This window comes from Macrobrachium rosenbergii, chromosome 5 (assembly GCF_040412425.1).
Source record: "Macrobrachium rosenbergii isolate ZJJX-2024 chromosome 5, ASM4041242v1, whole genome shotgun sequence".
NCBI lineage: Eukaryota > Metazoa > Arthropoda > Malacostraca > Decapoda > Palaemonidae > Macrobrachium > Macrobrachium rosenbergii.
Window position 1 is genome coordinate 53,106,494 of NC_089745.1, and position 22,092 is coordinate 53,128,585.

The 22,092-nt window shown below is 36.8% G+C and overlaps 1 protein-coding gene across 2 annotated transcripts in view; it reads left to right on the forward strand.

Moving 5' to 3' along the window:
* Nucleotides 1-18,019, forward strand: part of LOC136838796 (uncharacterized) — a 22,311-nt gene extending 4,292 nt beyond the window's left edge. Inside the window, exons 2-7 of one of the 2 annotated variants that reach the window (XM_067104362.1) lie at nt 322-561; nt 8,356-8,582; nt 9,102-9,209; nt 11,065-11,149; nt 14,005-14,142; nt 14,413-18,019. In XM_067104362.1, the coding sequence (XP_066960463.1) occupies nt 381-561; nt 8,356-8,582; nt 9,102-9,209; nt 11,065-11,149; nt 14,005-14,142; nt 14,413-14,774 (1,101 nt within the window). In that variant the 5' untranslated portion in view covers nt 322-380 and the 3' untranslated portion in view covers nt 14,775-18,019. The remainder of the gene's footprint in view (nt 1-321; nt 562-8,355; nt 8,583-9,101; nt 9,210-11,064; nt 11,150-14,004; nt 14,143-14,412) is intronic. The other variant, XM_067104363.1, reaches the window with a different exon arrangement.
* The last annotated feature ends 4,073 nt before the right edge of the window (nt 18,020-22,092 follow it).

Here is a 22,092-nt window from a genome sequence, read left to right on the forward strand (position 1 = left end):
TATGACAGCATGATATAATTTTTAATGCAGATAATCAAGTACAAAAATATTATGGTTTTCAGTTTTGTAACGAAATGCGTTGAAATGTCCAGTGCAACTGAGGAATCCAGAAAATCTAATAGAATGCTGTGATGTACAGAGAAGCAGCTTTCAAACTACTATGCTGAGCAGCCACATCACTAGCACTGAGCAGCGAGTGCTTGAAAGAAGAAATCTGGTATTATTAAAACACACTTACAGCGTCATCACAGATTTATGAACTATATTTACTTACATCACCTCAAGTATGCTAATACCTGCACTTCTCTCTCCCCATCCCAGCTCCGACCAGACACGCGATACTTATTAAAACAACGGAAGAGGAGAGAGAGAGAGAGGAAATGGCGTGCAAAGGAAGAGGAGAGTGTCCCGTGATAAAAGGGCGACCACCCACAGGAAGCGAGGAGGAGCCCCATTCAAGAGGTTATTGCCGTCCCCACCAGGAGGGGTCAAGGGTTCGCGGGGTGAGCGGGGTCGTCCTTTCGTTCCTCCTCCTGTTGGGCTTTTCACATCAGACCAGAGGTAATGTGTCTTGGCGTCATCGTATCTCTTTACTTAAACATACCATGTTTATTTGAGCTTGTATAATTTTTCGCCTTGTTCTATTATCTCTGTTATCAAATTTTACAATGCAGTCACAAATACGACGGTTAATTCAATGCAAGCCATTTTCATTATGTCAGACGTTTATAACAGCATTCTTGTATCTTTAAAGCTTTCAACGACATACTGTAAGGAACAAAAAAAAGAGAGAGACGCACGCATATGTGAACGCGATTGCGCTCACACACATGTGCGCAAACACTCAACCACAAACAAGCAAATACACACACCTATATTTGCTGTATATATATATATATATATATATATATATATATATATATATATATATATATATGTGTGTGTGTGTGTGTGATTACGTGTGTTTGCTTGTTGTTGTGTGACTGAGTGTACATTACGTATATATATATATATATATATATATATATATATATATATATATATATATATATATATATATATATATATATATACATGAATTTTATCACATCACCGCGATTCATATACAAGCAGTAAGCTACAAACGTCCTTTAATATCCAATTTGCTCTGCCTCGGAAATAATATATTTTCATATATGTTACCCGAAGGGAAAATTTTTTTAGCTGATAATAAGTTCGTCGTCTCGTGGGCTTCAACCACAGAAGACAAGAACTCAGGACTACAGTGACACCTTAAACCACATGGCCATTAAGGGAGGTATAAGCTGATACCGACTCCCACCTACAGATCACTGTCGAACTCAGGTATTTGTAATCAGAATCGACATCAACCCACCTCTACCATGTTAACCGTGTAGTGCGTTTGTAGACGGGAGTTGGTTTACCTCCCTTGATGGCCATGTGGTTTAAGGCGCCACTGTAGTCGTGAGTTCTTGTCTTCCGTGGTTCAAGCCCACGAGACGACGAACTTATTATCAGCTAAAAAAATTCCCCTCCGGGTAACATATATGAAAATATATATATGAAAATATATATATGAAAATATATTATTTTCGAGACAGAGCAAATTGATACATGTGTATATATATATATATATATATATATATATATATATATATATATATATATATATATATATATATATATATATATATATATATATATATAGAAAAAGTGCGGACGGGAGGACAAATAGCCATCTCAATAGTTTTCTTTTACCGAAAAGTAATATTTGTAGATTTCTTCTGACATATTATAATTCCTTACTTCTGGCCTGAATAAAATGAATCGGTATCTATAAGCCCCTTTAATCTTAGTTTTAGTTTGGAGAACTGAGCCTTCTTTGTAATCTTTTATTTCAGTCTGTATGTAGTTTGCTTGAGAATGCTTTAGAATAAAGACGAAAGATCTTGCACTTCATTTTCAATTTTCAAGCAGCCATAGTCCTCTGTTTATATAATATATATATATATATATATATATATATATATATATATATATATATATATTATATATATATATATGTATATATATGTATATATATATATATATATATATATATATATATATATATATATATATGTATGTATACATATACATATATATATACATATATATATATATATATATATATATATATATATATATATATATATATATATATATATATATATATATATATATATATTATATAAACAGAGGACTATGGCTGCTTGAAAATTGAAAAATGAAGTGCAAGATCTTTCGTCTTTATTCTAAAGCATTCTCAAGCAAACTACATAGACTGAAATAAAAGATTACAAAGAAGGCTCAGTTCTCCAAACTAAAACTAAGATTAAAGGGGATTATAGATACCGATTCATTTTATTCAGGCCAGGGAAGTAAGGAATTATATGTCAGAATAAATCTACATGAATGTTACTTTTCTGTAAAAGAAAACTATTGAGATGGCTATTTGTCCGCCCGTCCGCACTTTTTCTGTCCGCCCTCAGATCTTAAAAACTACAGAGGCTAGAGGGCTGCAAATTGGTACGCTGATCATCCACCCTCTGATCATCAAACACACCAAGTTGCAGCCCTCTAGCCCCAGTAGTTTTTATTTTTATTTAAGGTTAAATTTAGCCATGATCGTGCGTCTGGGCACCGCTATAGGTGCAACCACACTGGCCACCACCGGGCCGTGGCTGAAAGTTTCATGTGCCACGGCTGAGAGTTCCATGGGCCGTGGCTAAGAGTTTCATACAGCATTACATGCTGTACAAAAACTCGATTACGCCAAAGAAACTTCGGGGCAATTTTACTTTTTTTCCTGTATCTAAGTGAAAAATCCTATAGAACTGACTGACCCCATAGTAAAAATATTGTTTACAGAAACTTTATAGGACCTGCATTAATACAATTAACATAAGATTGTGATTTTATGATTTTATGAAACACTGGAGAAAGATGGAGTTGTTAAACAACCAGATAGAAATCCAGAAAATGAAGGCGATGGAGTAAAAGGAACTAAAGGCAGAGAACTGGGAGAAAACCCCACAGAGGTTGGACAGCAAGACTGAATAAAGGAAGCGGGAAAGGATGTAAAGAATTTAGGCCAAAGGCCAAGCGCTCGGGTCTATGAGATCATTCAGCGCTGAAAGGACAATTGAGAGTAAGGTGCACTGACAGCACTACCCCTCTACGGTGGATTTTTGACGGAGATTTAAAAATAAACTAACGAAAATCAGTCATTTTTGTTAATGATCTCTGTCCCTTTTTAATTAATCAGTTTACCTGAGAATCCTATAATACTGACTGTTCCTGACACGAAGACCTACCCAAAGGTAATGGATGATCTCTGTGTGCAATCAAATGACTATATACGCCCCCCTTTACTCTTAGTTTTTGTTGGTAAAACAGAGTCTACTTTGCAGTCTTTTGTTTCCCTGTATGCAGTTTGTATGAAAATCGCTCAGACTTAAGGCGAAAGATCTTACATTCCGTTGTTTCAATTTCCATGTTGTTCGTATCTTGATTATATCTTTTGCCACGCTGTTATTCCAGTGATAGAAGTTTATAATATAATACATACGTATACATATATATATATATATATATACATGTATATATATATTTATGTACTGTATATACATATATATATAAACATTTATACAAATACATATATATACATACGTACACATTAAATGGAAAATCTCCTTTTCAAACGACCACATATATAATAATCGGGGCAACATTTATCCCATATCTCATCTTTGCATAAATATGACCAAAGAAAGTCTACTCTTTGGCTCTTTGTATCAACAATCATTGCTGCTAAGTGACCTTACCTATGAAAGATAGCTACTATGACCGTAAGACAAAGGTTACCTCATTTATCATCAGTTGCTAAAAGAGAAAAATCTCGTATAAATAAATAGCCCTATTACAGCTATAGGACTTTAAAAACTAAAAACCTTCATGTAAGTAATTAGGACATTTACATTTTTGAACTCCGAAACGTCTTCGCGTCATTTGTTCCAAAACTTTCTATTTTATTAAAGAATTGACGCGGCGTTTACTGCAACACTCGGTATATCCATGACGGAAAATTTTTAATCCAGTGTGAATCTGGACCACTGTAGTTCACACAGAACAAATCCCTTACTTATCACAGCGCTAAATCCCTTGGAACCACTGATAAAGCCGCTCTGTTAGGCCTACTTATCACGCAAATAAAACACAATCTGCCTGAGGGCTGGCTGCTTTATTAAAGATAAGCTCGAAACCTCTACAAAAAAATCCATAAAAGGGGATCGAGATAAGGCATTTCAAACCACAGGAAGTTTAACCGAAGTTTGAGGAGAATTTATTGATAGTATTAATAACTCAAAGGAGAATGCGCTTTCTGTCCGAATGTTTGATTTTTTTTTTTTAAGGTGAGTTACTGACGTGTTTTTTTTATATTTCTGGAGGGGACGGAATTGGAGAAAGTCGTTTTACTAAACCTAGGTGGCCTCGAAATGTGAGCGACCACTAAAAATTGAAAAATAAAGAGTACTTCACTAAAAACTGTTCATGAGACTTCTACTATATACTGTCTCCATGGCCGATATCTCATTTGACTGAGGGGCTAACACTTAAAAATTAAGTGAACTATTGATTTTCTTTTAACATTCACTGTTACGTGAGCGGTTACACACGAGTCTGGCATGAATGCATGACTGAAGCAGGCATACATGAGTCCCAGATAGATTCAAAATTATATCATGAGAAAACACAGAGTTCGTATTCATTTGCAACATTTACTTCTATATACCAATCTCTCTCTCTCTCTCTCTCTCTCTCTCTGAAAGTAGATTATGGGCACCAGATGATAAATGGCCGATTATTTAGGCCATCGGGAAGGAATTAGACAATCCTGGTGGTGAACATGAGAACCAGGAAAGTGAAGCACTGGCCTTACTGATAGGATTTGCGACAGCGCACTATAAATATGGGTACACAGTTACAAGTAAGTGCTCACTGATCTCTTTAGGAGAGAGAGAGAGAGAGAGAGAGAGAGAGAGTCTCTGATCTGTAAGTCATAACGCTATTCCCAGAATCTTGATAAGACATCCAAAGGCCAAGGATTGTGTAATTACTTCTGTAGGAAATTATCATAATGTTCCGTTTTCTGTGCGGGTGTTTTATGGAATACGATTCACCCACTTACGACCGGCCTGACAATGGAAATTCTTTCGTACAAATATCTTCAACTTCATTACGCACAGCTAAATAAAGAGTAAGACAATATTACCAAAATACTTCCCCCAATCCAAGGCTGCCTGATGAACATTAAAGTATCATTCTTTACATAATAAGCACCAACGTTGAAAATTAATTAAAAATTGTATTTGTGTTGAAACTGTCAAAAATATCACTTTGAAACGTGTTGTTCAGATTAAATGAAGATTGTCTCTGAAAAGAACAAATTAATTCAATTCCAAATAAATCCCGAGAATCTGTCTTTTGTGACCGTGTTCCAAGCAGCATATAAAATTCTGCTGAGTTTTGAATAGTCTACCTTAACATCGATCTTCCAAGAACGTGTTATGATCGGCGACAATTCCATGACAACACGGAAAGAAACGGAAAAAACTAGAGCTAAAAATTCAGATCCCGCTTAAAGCACCGAAGCTGGTAAAGACTACAGGTTAACAGGTGGGGCCAAACACTCATTATTAAATTATCGATGTCCCGCAGCCTCTATATTGAATAGAATAGAATGAAATATAGGATTTAGGCCAAAAGCCAAGCGCTGGGACCTATGAGGTCATGCAACGCTGAAACGGAAAATGACAGTAAAAAGGTCTGAAAGGGGCAATAGGAAGAAAACCTTGCAGTTGCACTATGAAACAATTGTTAGGCGAGGGTGGAAAGTAAGATGAAAGAAAGAGAATATGAACGGTGGTAGAGTAAAAAGAATGAAAGGGATTGCAGCTATGGACCTAAGGGGCGCTATAAAGAACTTGGACCTAAGGGACGCTATAAAGAACTTGGACCTAAGGGACGCTATAAAGAACTTTAAGTAATACCTACAGTGCACCGCATCAAGTGCACTGGCGGCACTTCCCCTCCACCCACCCCTCCACCTTCAAAAAAGTTAGTTAGTCATATCTGTCTCCTTTTAGCAATAGCGAGTGATATCCGTCTCGGTCTCTTCGTCTAAGAAACTAAATTGAATTTGCCTCAACTACTGTATGAAGAAGCCTCAATAAAAATACCCTTCGGTTAACAACATAAACTGACTCACATTTACATGAACCTTTTTGCGAAACATGGAAACATAACATGTTATTCGTCACGACGCGAGACTGGCTCCCTTAGGAGAGAAAGAGTGGGGAAAACCTCATATCGGAGCGTTTCCGAGAACGTGGGCCAACCGATAAGAGATAACGGCGTCAGGTCTACCAGACTCGTTTGTTTACCTCCACGCTAAAATATAAAATGCCAAGATAATGATGAGTTCCCTTTAAAAGCACATTTTGTAAGAAAATGTAGTGGTTTCTCAAAACTGCTCTTAATCACTGACAAACAAACAAACAGAACGGCAATTCCAAATCGTCTTCAAGAATGGAAACTACCAAAACTTTGAGAATAAACATATGATCCGTAAAACTACTGACATTCTACATACTGGCTCAAGTTGGCAGACGGACAGAATGTCCCTCCAGGGACTAACCCCAGGAAGCAAAACACAAACGACCATTTACTCAAGGATCCGGATTATCTGATAAAGAGGCTGCTCCCTTTGATAAAGGACCCAACCATTTTGATAAACACGATAGGGAACTTGCGAATGAGACTTGATCATATGGTAAAGTACCGGTTCTATTTTATGAAGGGTCTCGGCAACATGATAAAAGACGAAAAATGATGAAGGCGTCTATTCCAATAGGAGAAAGGCTACCCCATGGATTATACAGAAACCGAATTGTTTTATAAAGGAGTTGGAATACATGATAGAGGTAAAAAGATGCAACGGACTAATTTGCATATGGGCTTATTTGTGATAAAATACTTTTAATCGTAAACATAAAAAAGCTATAAAAGACTGAGAAAATATATTTTCTTACCATAAAAGTTCAACACTTATGCACAGATTTACTATAAATACTACTTACATTTAAAACGTTGACCTTGTTATAGATTTACTATAAATTACTACTTGCATTTAAAACGTTCACCTTGTTATAATGCTAACTGAGCGCAGCCTAAACGCAACCTCATTTTTTATGAAGCCTAATCCGCGCTCCTGCCTTACGTGTTCTAACGAAAACTACCATTTTTAAACTTTCATAAAGAACAGTCTAGAAAAGTGGCCGTAATTATTGCTGATAATTACCCTAAATTTTTTTTGTAATTTCATCATATCAAGAAGGTTTTATGCTATATTCTGTACACTAGTTCAATTAGTGAGTGACTTACTTTTATTTGGCCATAATTATGTCTGCAGTAATTCCACGCCATATTCGAATGCTAGTCGATGTTATATATGGTCAATAAAATTACCTTCAATGGCTTTGGGGTTTTATCAGTCCCGTCACTTGGGAGAATATAATTTTTTTTTTTTTCATGGCTGGTGGTTCCCACTGTAAAATAAAACCTTCCCAACGTTTCCACATCCGTTCAGGAGACTAAGATTAGGTGGACTACGGAGTCCTGCTTCGAGATGTAAGATTCAAGATGTCCATTTTTCACTGTCTGTTTCTTTTTGTCTTATCGACAGCTTTCAAAATTATAAGAGGAGCGTATTTTTCTTCCCTCATTGGAGAAATTATTGGTAGTCGCCAGCTTGGTTGGTTTCCAGTACCCTGAGGCATTGTTCCTAGGCGTGCCCGTACCTGTCACGGATTCTCCGTTACAGTATTTTTTTTTTACTTGAGTAGTAAGTCATCAACCTTGTGGGTCCCAAATAAACTCTCAAAACACCTCACATTGAATTTAAACATTCAACGAAAACCTTACACTATTTTAAGCCATCTAATAAACAGACCTGGTTTGGAAATCGCTAATATAAAAATTACTCTTAGACCTGTGATCAAAGCATTTCTGAATAAAACATCTCAAAGATCTTATCTTGAAGACGATAAAAACAAAAAAGCTTGGAACTCCGAACCTAGCATTCCAAACTCACTGACCTTGCCTTGGGCTCACTCGAAAAGCTCAAGACCCACAGAAATTCGTGGAAAAGCAGCCAAACAAGAAATATCAACATACCTGTGTTACCACGTCACACGACTTCATTTCTGAATTCTTCCTTTCGGTGATGAAATTTCTCTTTCTGTATTTTTGCAGGCGAGACGTACAACACCACACGCTTGGAGACGGTTCATCACATGACGGAGAAACAGTTCACCGCCTGTGTGCGCCCTCTTAACCCAGAGACAGTTTTGGCAGCCAGGATGTACGTGAAGTCAACAGCCGTTGACATCTATTACGACGCTGGAAATGTAACCATAGAAGGGATGCAGGCGAACGTTTGGCACGAAATTTCACTCAACTATGGCACTGAGAGATATGTTGTAAGTTGATTTCATGACCTGGGAGACAAAAAAAGTCATGTGTATTTTGCCAAATCTGACAGAACAATGGACATTAAAGAGATCGGCGAGTCTATATAGTTAATGGTCACAAGCAGTATTAGATCTTTCGTCTCTACTCTGAGCCATTCTCAAGCAAAGTTTGAGTGAGAATGTCTTATAGAGTAGAGGCGAAAAACGTTTTACTATGTTGTTTGACTTGTGATTGTGACCATAAACTCTACATTATATATATATATATATATATATATATATATATATATATATATATATATATATATATATATATATATATATATATATATATATATATACTTCAGCCTATAATACAGCCTCATCAATGAGAAAGTACAATTGTTTCAACTTCGTATGAGAAAGTTTTGCCACATTCATCAACTAGACAAGCACATGAGAATGCCACAAACATCCGTCAATATATTTCAGATCACTGAACATTTTTACTGAGTTGCTATGTTATCAAATTACATTATTTTTTTGCAGCACACACTGGTCGCTACGGTAGATGGGGAAACCATACCTTTCAACAAACCAGACAGAAAAATGTTTACGAGCGCATACGAGTTCTTTAATATAGACTTCCTTGTCAAGGTAAAAAATAAAAGTGAAGACCATCAGAAATAAGTTTTGGTGAACAAGAGCATGAATGAAATATAAACTTGAAGCACACACACACACACGTTTCAGATAGTCTAAATCTATGCCTTGCGGGTTTGGGGAGCATAAAGGGGTGATTTTGTTACGTGATTCAAATGTTAAGGTATGTGGTCAGATATGGAGTTCCTAAAGTAAATAAGAATGGAGCGAGTTTTTGGTTTCATGAGAAAAATATTTCCAAATATACTTGGTAAAGAGAATGTGGTGGGAAGTGTGTTAGATGATGTGTTAATATAGAAAAGATGAAGAGTAAGTTGATAGAGGCAATGATGAGAGGAAGAGTGGCTGGAGATATAACTGATCATTATTAGGATGAAGCAAAAGTTTTGGCTGACGTGAGGTCAAGTGCGAGGTGTGAAAATGTAGCTGTAACAGTCATTAAGAAATTGAAGGAGTAAATGAACTGCGTATAAAATTCCATGATGGTCGTAGAATTAACAGGGAGCATGTGTTATTTTAGGAGGGGGGAATGAGTGGTTGGATGAGGAAATGAGAATTTTAGTGAAGGAAGACCAGAGATCATTTGAGGTATAATTGCAGAGCAGTAAGGAGAATCGTGCACAGGAATAAAGGAGGATGGATAAGGTCAAGAGAGAAGCACGAAAGAAAAAGAAGGCATGTATCGGAAAAAAGAAGGTGAACAAGGACTTTAGGGAGAATGAGAAGCTCTACTGGGAAGTCAATAGAGAGAGAGAGAGAGAGAGAGAGAGAGAGAGAGAGAGAGAGAGAGAGAGAGAGAGAGAGAGAGAGAGAGAGAGAGAGAGAAGTTAATGAATCTCAAAATAAAATATGCAAATGGAGAAACATCTGAAGAGAGTGCAGTTCTGGTTCCATGGAGTGAATACTTTGACGGTTTGCTGAATGCGTTTGAGAGATGAGAAGCAGCGCTGAATGATGCAAGAATGAAAGAGGTTAATTTGAGAATTACTGCTGGAAATGATTGCTCAGAAAGGCGAGCAATTAAGAGCTTCAAGAATGGAAGGTAACAGTAGTTGACAAGATTATGGGTGGGATGCTGGGATCTATGCGGTCATTCAGCGCTGAAATTTTAGCTGACAGTAAAAAAGGTTTGAAAGGTGTAACAGGTGGAAAACCTTGCAGTTGCACTATGAATAAATTGTTAGGAGCGGGTGGAAAGGAAGATGGAAGAAAGACAATATGAATGGAGGTACAGTAAAAGGAATGAAAGGAGCTGCAGCTAGGGGCCGAAGGGACGCTGCAAAGAACCTTAGGTAACGCCTACAGTGCACCGCGCGTGGGGTGCATTGAGGGCACTAACCCCCCTACGGGAGCTAAGACCTATGGGGTCATTCAGCGCTGAAACGACAGTAAACAAAGGAAAGGGTGGAAAGTTAGATGAAAGAGAGAATATGAACAGAGGTACAATAAAAGGAATGAAAGGGTTGCAGCTAGGGGCCGAAGGGACGCTGCAAAGAACCTTAAGTAATGCATACAGTGCACCTCATGAGCTGCATTGACGGCACTTCACACCTACGGGGGATTAATGTATGACTGAATAGTTGAGGAGAGAATGTAAAGTACTTCTGGATGAGGGAAAGGTTCTGAAGGAATGGCTGAGAGGAAGGCGCATGGTAGGATTCTGACACAGAAAGAGGCATGACACAAACATCGAAAGGGAAAGAGAGACGATACAAAGATTGAAAGGGATCCTGCGTCTGTGAGGTTAGTCTTTCTTTATCATCCAAAACACGATGAAATGCTTGAGCACTGAGGTAACCCATTAACAGATCTTGAAGGCCATATTTCATAATTTATCTTTCTCAAACAGGGAACAGTTCAAATAACGGGTTGTCCACCTCCAGAGGATCCTACAACCACAGCTGAGCCTACGACTACAACTGCAACTACAACCGGTAATACAGTGATTTAGCTTTACATTTTTGAATGTTAGATAATTAAGGATCCCATCAAGACGGAATACCAGGATTAGTAAATCCAGTGAATATAAAACTCTATGTATAACAACAACAGCTACTATTACTTGCACTACTGACATTACTAATACAGTTTCCACTACTTCCAGCAGTGATTGGGAATTTGTTAATTATTTTTATTATGCATCCTGTAATCAGAACTGTTTACTGACCAGGAATTATGAGACTCGTAATTACCTGGAATCTCATAAAAACAGAGATAATCTACTTTCATATGATTTGTTTTCCCAAGTAATATCTACAATGCATTGGCACCCCCCATTTTTTTTTTTTTATACAGTTATGACTCCCTAAGTGCAATTCTTTACTATAAGACATGTGCAAACTCCAGGGAATTCTAAATCTTCAAAACCCTAATAATTAATTTTAATAAAATAAAAAGGCTACCCGGTCCCATAAGATAGGCAAAGAAAAATTATTGGTTTCCTGATGTAAGTCGAACACACAAGTCTTGTAGTACTTTTCATTTGCATGATTTTCCACAAAAGGTTACACCGTGTAAGTTGTTGACTGATATGAACAGAAAGAAAAATAAGTCTTTCTCCATGACAATAATAGTTACACCGTACATCAAAATCTAAATAAAAATATGAGATGAATATTTCAAAGATTTCAGATTAGGAAAAAAAAACCTTTCTTAATATTCTTTTGGCCACTCAGTAACATTCCAGAGTCCTTTCGGTTAAGACGTTGGTTTAATTAAGAATGCACAGGAAAACGAAGAGGCAAATCTTGTAACTGGCTGTGCAGTGCGCACGTACATGTATAAAAGGGAGAGGCGAAGTGTGGGCTAAAAACTCCTGATTGTGACAAGCCTTAAAACTAACAATAATAAACTATTACATTTGCATAAGCTTCGATTCACGAGACTGCACGCGGTCATATTAGATATTCCAAGTCTAAAATGATTCAAATGTCAGCAAAACTCTATACCGAAATCGTTACAACTGATACAGAGACAACTGCAGTTACATCTATCAATGCAGCTACAAGTGCAATCACAGCTACAGATACAACTATGGATATAGTTACAACTGCAATCACAGCTAACAGAGCCACAGTTGTTGCAACCACAAACACAACTACAACTACTGGTGGTAACATAAAATACATTTCATTATTATTAATTTCAGATCCATCTGTCTATTTTGCCCAGTTTCTTTAGCTGTAGCCTAGAGTGGCTTTCTCACGAGACTCCGGCTCACTGGTTCAGTCTTGCAACAAAATCGTACAAGAGAATTGTTTAAAAAATTGATCAAAATAACAACTGCTACTGCTGTCTGAGCTGCTGTTGCTAATCTGTTTTGAAATAGCGATGCTTTTTTGCCTGTTTTGAAATAGCGATACTTTTTTGCCTGTAGCTTTCGCTGTCCCTAGCAACTTAAAAACTGTACAGAAAAATTTCTTCTGTAACCAACATTTTCAGCAGGCGTTTTTCTTCACTTCAGGGGATTGGACAGAGCAACTGACTTGATGCTGTTCATTATCTTAAACACTTTCAAGGTTAGGATTCGAGGAGTTACTAGATTTCTAGATCCAGCTAAAGCATAGAGGTTTACATGGTACTGGCCTCCCTTAATTATAGTCACAATAATGGCACCAAAGAGTATGGTCCCACGTTCGGAAGCGTTTCTTACAGTAAATGTCTTCATTAAAAAGCTGAAGTATACTTAATGCTCTTCCTTTCATAAATATGTTCATCAAATCGAATTTAAGCCAAAAGAGTAATTGCCAGTTTTCTATAGTTTTGGCTATAAAGATATTTATTCGTCTGATGTGCCGATTAGAATGTGTTGCGTTGCCTGGAGATGTACCGTAGAGACCATTTCTTCCCAACTTCAGTTTACTAGTTACATCCCGGCTCTTTTGCGATAAAGGTACCACAAAATTGCTCATTAAAGGAGCCTATACATTAAGAAAATCCACATGCATACCACTAATAATACCAGACTGAATTTTCTTCTAAGAAGTGCTATTTCCTACAAAACTGTGTCCGATCGGCGTAGAATGTGAATTTTCCTCGCCAAAGCGTATAAAAGTACAGGAATTAACATCCCTAATTACACAAAGTTTTCTTATCGAAATTCTAAGCTGGACTCGTAATATATTAATATGCGAAATCGTCTTTCCGGCAAGTCTGTAACGCAGATAATTTTCCCTGACTCGGAATGCTATTGTTTAACTGCTTACGAAACAATAACACTCACAACACTGCAATCACTTGATACAATACGGCAGACCACTCGATGTTCCCCCACCCCCTCAGGGGGGAGGGTATGGTGTCATTGCACCTCATGTAGCGCATTATTAAAGCTGCACCTACTTTCTATCTTCTTACTTTATCCCTTCCATGCCCCTTTCCTTTCTTCCATCTGGCTGTCCAACCAACCTCACTCTTTCCACTGCCACGAGCGACGAATGGCTTCATGACCCCAGTGCTTGGCTTTATAATCCAATTTTCATGTATTATTAAAGGAAGAAAGTTTGTTGAATTATTATGTTCCAGATTAAACTGGCAACCATTTTAATCAAGCAAACCGCCGTTCTCTGTCTTTTCTTTATTATAAGGCTAATAAGCCCATTAAGAAGCAAGCTGAATCAGTTCATAAATATTTTACTCGCAAAAAGCACGCATGTGACTGAATACAAAACCATTAAAAGGTCGTTTTCGTTTTCCTCTGTTAAAATATTTATCCATATAGTTTAGCCATGATGTGACCACGTTATATCATTCACAGCCAAGAAAGTTAGTCTTAAAAATGGTATATTTGCAGAAGTTCCTGTGTATGAGGTTACACGCGGCCAGACCACATCTCCCATCCTCAAATTTACAGAAACACGGACATTATCCCACTTGGAAAATCAAAGCACCTCCCCCAAGCCCTACGACATTAACACAACACCAGACACAGGTAGGCCACAAAATTACACTACTATACATATGTATGAATTATTTTACTGTTTGGGTCTGCATTAGGCCACAAAAATATAATGGTAAACCTATGTATGAATGGTTAAAACGCAGGGTCTTGCATTCATAAAAACCAAAGTGGCAATCATTTAACATAAATATGCAGCTTCCACCTCAGCTTGTGACAACAACCGACAATTCAAATGGAATACTGTACGTAGGCTTATACCGTGTTAAACAATCGGTAACATTTGGCTACTTACTGCTTCAGGTGTAATCACTGCAGGCGATGGTGAATCCTGGATTTGGTTACTTGGAACAGTAGGCACCGTTCCGGCGTTACCGCTTATCATCGGTGTTGCTGTTCTTGTCATCGTAATAGCCATTATACTTCTTCTGTGCTGCTTCAAGAAACGGACCAAACGGGACACCAAAGAGAAAAAGGCCAACGACAGGAAAGGTAGTTATCCGTTGGCCGAAAGCACAGTGCCGTTGACTTCATACGGTTTCGATGAGAGAAATGCCAAAGGTGTTTACTCCGCTGTTCCAGAAGACGAAGTTAATGGCCGTCAGTATCAAGATGGTAATATGTCGAGCTTCCAGGTTGCGGCTTATCAGCATCACGTTGGCTAACTGAATGTACAACAAACCTACTTTGAATCGTGTTTTTATGTGCTTTTTTTCAGTGTTATATATGTATGTATATATATATATATATATATATATATATATATATATATATATATATATATATATATGTATATGTACATTTATTTGAAGTGCTCTATAGATTTTGGTGCACAAGTGTTTGATACGTTACGTGAGAGTAGTAAAAGCAAGACAGAAGTGAACTATCCTGTGTGATGAAGAATGAGGCCTCATCTTGATAGGCCTGTGTGCAGTCTTCTTTTTTATTTATTAATTATTTTTTTGGTTCATCGCAGCCCTTATTGATCTGTGCTATGTAAACAACATGTGCACCGTTCTTTGACAAGGCTTGCTGGTTGTTGCTGGAATTTTCTCCTAGGCTTAATAGGCTAGTACCATAGGTGAGTATTCGCTTTTTCTGTTAATTCTAGTATGTTGACTGGGAACCACATGTGCATGGTAGTTCTTAGTAATCTATTTGTTTTAGGCCTAGATATACCCTAGTGGTAATTAAGTAATCTCTAGCAGGGAGCCAGTCTTGGGATGAGTATATGTTTATAAAATCTTTTTTTACTAATTAGTGTAGCAAGCATTAATTGATGGTACTAACCTATGATACTTTAAATAGTAGGCCTAATTTTTGTCAGTGAAGTGTTTTTGCTCTATTTTCATTGGATTATCATGTGAATTTGTTCCACAATTAAATTAAAATAGATCTGTGGATTTCCAGCAAAAAATCAACAAAATTTTTGAACATGAAAATACACTAGAAAACCCACATGCAACAGGAATATACCGAAACCTAACTCAAACGAAGGGTATCAGGTCCAAACTTGATTGGATCCTCCCCCCCCCATCAAACTTAACACCGTAATTCATACATAGCCTACCTATAGGCAGCCTAATGAATTTAATTAAATTTCTTCAATATCTCAATTAGCCTAGATGATGATGACATAAGAGCAACCTTTTTTTAAATGTTCATGAATAACAATTAAGTCAGTGATAAATCCTGAATTTGATTTTGTGTGTATTGTACTAATGAAATTTAATAGCCATTACCTTTATACCTATAATTAAGAAGGAATTGGAAATGTAGTTTTTCTGATATTTATTTTTTTTACAAACATGTTATTTTTTCAACCCCCCCATTTTTTCAACCCCACCATTTCTAATGATTATGGCAGACTACATTTGGGAAACACAGGTGGGGGAAAAATGGAGATTATTGAAAGGCAGAGATGGAACCTAACTTAACCTTTTTCTCTGTAAAGGGGGTTAGGCCTAATTGTCACTGACTGGATGATTCATTTATATTTGGGTGACTGTTACTCATCCCTATAATCTCTTAAACTATTTGATAAAAATTAAACTGTTTGGTAAAAATTAATTTGAATTGCATAAAATACCAGATTGACCCATTATTTCCATTGTATCTGATTATAGGTCTGAAAGTAACATATACCAGGCAATTTGCACTTTACAGTAAATTATGATTGTATTTTGGAATTAAAAGTATTCTTGGGTAAATTTTCCATTAATACCACTGCCAGTCTCGTGAATGCCATGTTTAGTACAAGCCTCTTGGAGGTGAATGTTAAAGCATTAACAAAAGATGATAAATATTTCAGTAACAGTAAATTTGCAATAGGTTTCAGTATGATTTTTGTATTAAGCATATAAAGGACATATCAGAGCAGAGCATAAAAATCCTCATATGGAGTTGTGGTATTAAAGTAAAATAAAACTAATTTTCCTCTGCTTTAGAGGGTTTTTTAACATTTCTGACATTCATTTTGTTCACATTACTTGTTTGATACTGGACCCCCTCCCCCTTTCTACAATTACAGTATTGGGACAAACTTCCCTTTGCCACAAAATAGTTTCTTTTGTGTAAAATTTTGCAGTACTCAGTGCTGTAGCCTATTTTTTGTTGGGCGGGGTGGGGGCGGCACGTTGGTTGGAGATGGTCATGACTTAGGTCCCTCCACATTTAAGGGCTCCTGACATATTAAAGCAACGAGTAAATGTAAATTAGAAGGCTGCATGAAGATATCCTTTATTAATATAATTTTTTGGCTAAACAATATAGAAAAGGGTGTATATACTAATGCAGTATAGGTGGGGGAATCTGAGAAAATCATGGGGATAATGAGAAATTTGCTATCTTTCATATATATTTTTTGCTTTAATATCTGAGGGGCTGGTACTAAAAACGATGTCACACGGAGCTTCCACCATGTTTAATACCAGCCACTTGGGGATTAACATAAAAACGTAAAGAAAAGACAGCAAATTTCCCATTATCGTTGTAATTTTCACAGATTATCTTACCTGTACTGCAATATATATATCCTTTTCTATATGGTTTAGCCAAAAAATTATATTAATAAGGGATATCTTCGTGCAGCCTTCTCCTTCACATTTACCAAGCAATGTTCTTATGTGACACTACTGTAGAGTAATGAGCATTGTACTGTGCTCTGAGTCAAGGAAGAGACTATCAAAAGTGTTATCATTTTGAAATAGTAGCCAGAGAATTAGAGCATTGAAAGTCCATATGTAGCCCACTTGAATTGTGAAAGGTTTTGTGACTGAGTGTGCGGTGTGGATGGTAGTAAGTTAGTATGATTACCTTTACAGAGAATGAAGCTTGTGTGAGAGCACTCATTCTCAAAATTGAATAGTAATTGGTGTGCTGTACAGTAGTTAGTATGTCTGTTCCAGCTTGTTGTTTCATTAAACAGTACAGTAATTTATAAATTGAATGTCCACAACCACATTTATTGAAATCAAAAGTCTACATTGAAATATTATTGAGGTTATAGGTAAATCAATAATTTGTGAAATGTCAGTTTTGTGTTGTAACGAAAGGAAGCATTAGGTATGGAATTTGAATAATATGTAAGCATCATTCAGAATGCATTCATTATATAAATTATTCATTTGAACCATAGTGTATATTTAGTAACTATAGTAGAACAGTAGAGGTCATCAAAACTGGCCTACTACTACTACTACCCTAAATTGTAAGTTAATTTTGGATAAGGATAAATGTGTTATTATTACAGGTATTTAATTGAAATTGTTTTGGTTTTTAGGATAAAGAGAACACTGGTCCATGCAACTTGATTTCTATACTTTATACTGTACTGCAATATTAAAAACATGAATCTCGTTTTATGCTTTTGAATGAAATATATTTAGATTAAAAGGAGTGTAGGTCTTAATTTTGCCTTTTTCTATCCCTAAAACCCTGTTGCTTAACAAAGAAGTAGTGGTATCACTAGGAGGATGTGGGGAGGTGGTTGTGGACTACACCATCAAAGGGAGTCACACTAAAACTTGTAGTTTTTAACTGAAGTTTATTACTTTCGATAAAAGTATCCTTGTAGGTAGCTGTACACTACATGCTTCCATGTAGTGTATGTATTGTACTTGTATTAATATACCCGCAAAGTCAAACTCCATGCTAATTTACCTCCTGAACATTGTAGGGGCTCAGGTTGGAGCTATTTTTATTATCTTATTACATTCATAGTTTGAATCATGTGATTTTGTCTGCATGCAACAAGCAGAGATAGGCACCAGAACCCAAAATTTCTGCATGCTGCTGTTATACATTACTTGTATAAGATTACCGTAAAATTGTTATCTCAATACATTAATATATTATTAAGACAGTACAGTACCAATGCTCATTACATTAGTTGTCATATATTGTATGTAGTTAGAATACTATAATTTAATTCATGCATCATACTTTATTGGTAATTGAATATTTGATCAGCTTTAAGAGTTTATATACTGTAAGTACTTTAGAAATGCAGCATTTTTTGTTAAATGGAGGTTTACATCTGGCTAACAATATGGGAACATTTTTGCCAGAGACATTGTTTGAAATACCAAGAATTGAACAGAAATGAAAAATTATTCCTATAGCACTTATAAAGATGTAGCAAGGGTTTTCCTTTAGTGTTAGTACTAATGATTCTATATATGTTAGAGATTTGTAGCTTGGGTAGGGTGTTTATACCAACTAGTGATGCCACTACAAAACTAATACATAAGTTCACATTCTGTGTTCCTGGTTTTATGACATTAAGACAATTTTAAATATTTTCACGATTAGAGGTGCTGTGATATTAATGGTCATTCACTTCTCACATCCGTTCAGTTGTTTCAGTAGGTTACATGAATTGAAACATTAATGGTATTTTCTTTAGTAAAGTTTATTTAACAGAAACTCAATGCAGTATGTGATTTTTCTTCATTACAACATCATTATTTTATGATAGCCTGATGTGGGTTTTGCAGACTTTCAGACACTACAGAATAATAAGACATTCACTAGTTTCAACTGTCTGTCCTTGCATCAAGGCTCTTTTGTCACTCTGAGTCATTGTTTCTGTGTCTACCATGACATAAATGCTTGGGAAACACCAGCATTACTCCTATATTAATCTCATGATGGCAGACAAGGGTGTTAGTGGATCATCAAAATGATGCTATCTTATGAAGATAAGTAAAAGGAGCAGATGGTATAATGTACCTTCCTTCATGTTGATTTGTACTGCCACAGCTTGGAGAGGAGTGCATGGGTTTAATGCTGTTTTAGGAATATCATTGTGAATGTTTAAACGACTTTCAATGTGGCTTCTTACCTGTGCTTCTGTGGAATCCTACAGTGGTTGCTGCTATTCCCAGGCTTTCCATCTCTGCCTTGGGAATTCAGGGAATACAGTTATCTCCCAGTTAGGTAGAAGCAATGGGTTCCTTCTGGAGGCGGTATTTCTGTATTTTGCCTTCATCTTTCAGAATCCACCATCAAAAGACTTTAAAGGAATGCAGGAGAACCAAGAATGACCCCTGCCATTTACGGTAATTGCTTAGCTAGTCTGCCATCTCTCATAGCAGGTCAGTATGAGAGACAGCATCGCCGTTGCTAACTTTCATGTTTTGCTCACAAGTACTGTAGATCCTCCTCTCTTGGCCAGACTTCCCCTATCTTTCCTTCAGATTCCTGGATGCTTAGTAGGAGAGACTTGTTTACTCTTTATGTGTAACTCTGGTTGATAAGTGTCTCAGGAGTTTTGTCTTTCCCATCAAGCCCTCTGCGGGGCAGTTTGGATATCAGATCTTCCATGCTCTTGAATAACATTTATGTGCAGTATTCTTTTCTTGATTCTTGTGCAGTATTCTTTTCTTGATTCATTCTGAGAAGAGTAGTGTGTATCTCATCTCGCTGAATCTTGATTTTCAACTTGATTCTTTCTTTCGAGACACTCCTCTGGGTTGTGTAATTTGAGTGTGGCCATGCAGGATGACCATACTCATAGTAGCATTGGTACTCCTCCTGAAGTAGTACTCCAGGGTGAGTTTTTATTTTCTTTCAGATGTTTCCAAAATACCTCTGTGAAATCACAGGTGGTCTCCCAGTTGTAGATAGTATATTTGGTAGCTTATTTGACAATATGCTTAGTTGCTCAAGTTACTAGTTCCGAGGGATGCCTGCCCTTCTTGCAATTCTGAGATTGTAAGGCACAAACACACTGCAGTCGATTCTGACCCTAAGTTCAGGACCACTCTGCTTCTTAACTTTGGACTTTAGCCTTGGAACGAAAAGATCCTCATTGGTATTATGATCCCTGGTATTTCTCATTCAATTCTAAGCACTGCTTAGTTTCGAACTGATTCCCTTTTCTCAAGCACTGGCTAGTAAGAAGCAGTATTTTGTCTGTCTTCCCTTTCAACTTTAGTTCTCAGAATATGGACAGGCCTTCCAGCAAAAGGAAAGACTATAGGCTAATTACCCTGTTATAAGTACACAGAGTTTGGAGTTATATCCACCCTCTTGTCCAGGTGAAACCATTTCAGGCATTGAAAGTGGGCACTTGACAGACCCTTGCCTTTCCTTTTTCTGCTTGGGACACCGTTATGCCTTGGTTTATGTTAAAGCTTTTGTATAGGTAGGCTACCCAAGCTGCTTTTGGACAAGGAAGCATTTTGCTTAAGGTTCGTGGTTGGACATGGGGTTGTGAAGTGGATGTGAGCGATTTCTGGGCCCTTCCTTACCTTACCTTTGTTCATTTTCTGACTTTGTCAGTTTAGCCTGTGTTCCTGCTGGTTTGGGTGGATGCAGATGAGAACATAACTGAAAGCATGTCCAAAGAATGCAGTGTAACCTGTTTTCTGCTTTTCTTAACAAGGGGGCCTTTGAGCATTTTTACTCATCCCACACTATACACAAGAGAGAAGGGTTCCCCTGGGGCTTTTCTTGGAGTGAGGCTTGCCATCATGGACCAACATCTAGCACAGAGCTTGCCAGCCTTAGTTATGCCAGACTTATAGGTGTTTACAGAAGTCAACCTTTCCTTGTTTGTGCAGATGACTGCTGGGAGGCTGATATTTCCAGATGGTGATAGCCCATCTGATCAATCTCTTGATAATACATGAAGACTGTATTGGAGGAGACCTGGTAGAGGTTTACAACTTTCTTTTCCAATTCCCCAGAACAAAGCAAGTCAAACTAATTTTTCTTGCAATAAATTGCATTTTTGTAGATAATCCCTCTATAACCAACCATATGTTTATCCCTGTACCTGAAGAAAAGTAAGGGTTCTCTACCACTCAGGTATTCACACCTGACCTACTTTAGTACAGTAACAAGCTTCAGTGACGAATTTTTTTCTACAAAAGATATTCTATATGTAAAATGAAGTTGGCTCTAAAGTTACTTTCATAGTGTTTTTTGTGCATTAATTATCCTTTCAGTTACTATGTAATCTTGTACCTTTTTTCAAATACAGTACAATACATGTACTGTATGGTCTCCTAAGAAACACATTCAGTATTGTTGCTTTGTGAACAAATATGTTATTCAACTTTCAATGTACATTATAACCCAATAATTACTTTTCGAGGTTGCCTTTGCCTAAACTATATATCTCAATTTCTTTCTTAAAGTTTAAGATTTGTTTAATTTTTTCCATGGATGATAAGATTTTTACGTACGATATTAACGACTAGCTCTGTGATGACAGTACTTATGACATTCTTCACCAGAAAGTTTATTATTACTTAACTATTTTGGTAAGGTCTCTGTTTTGCTAGGGAGATCCTTTTAAACATTATCACATATTATTTGCTCCAGTGCCAAACATTTTTTTTTTAATTTTTGTTATTTCTACTTGAGTGGAATAAATATGCAAGTATTACCATATAATTGCCCATTCTTCATCAGAGTATTTCATATGCATGTAAGCATAATAAATCTTGATATTTTATATGTGCCATGCATGCT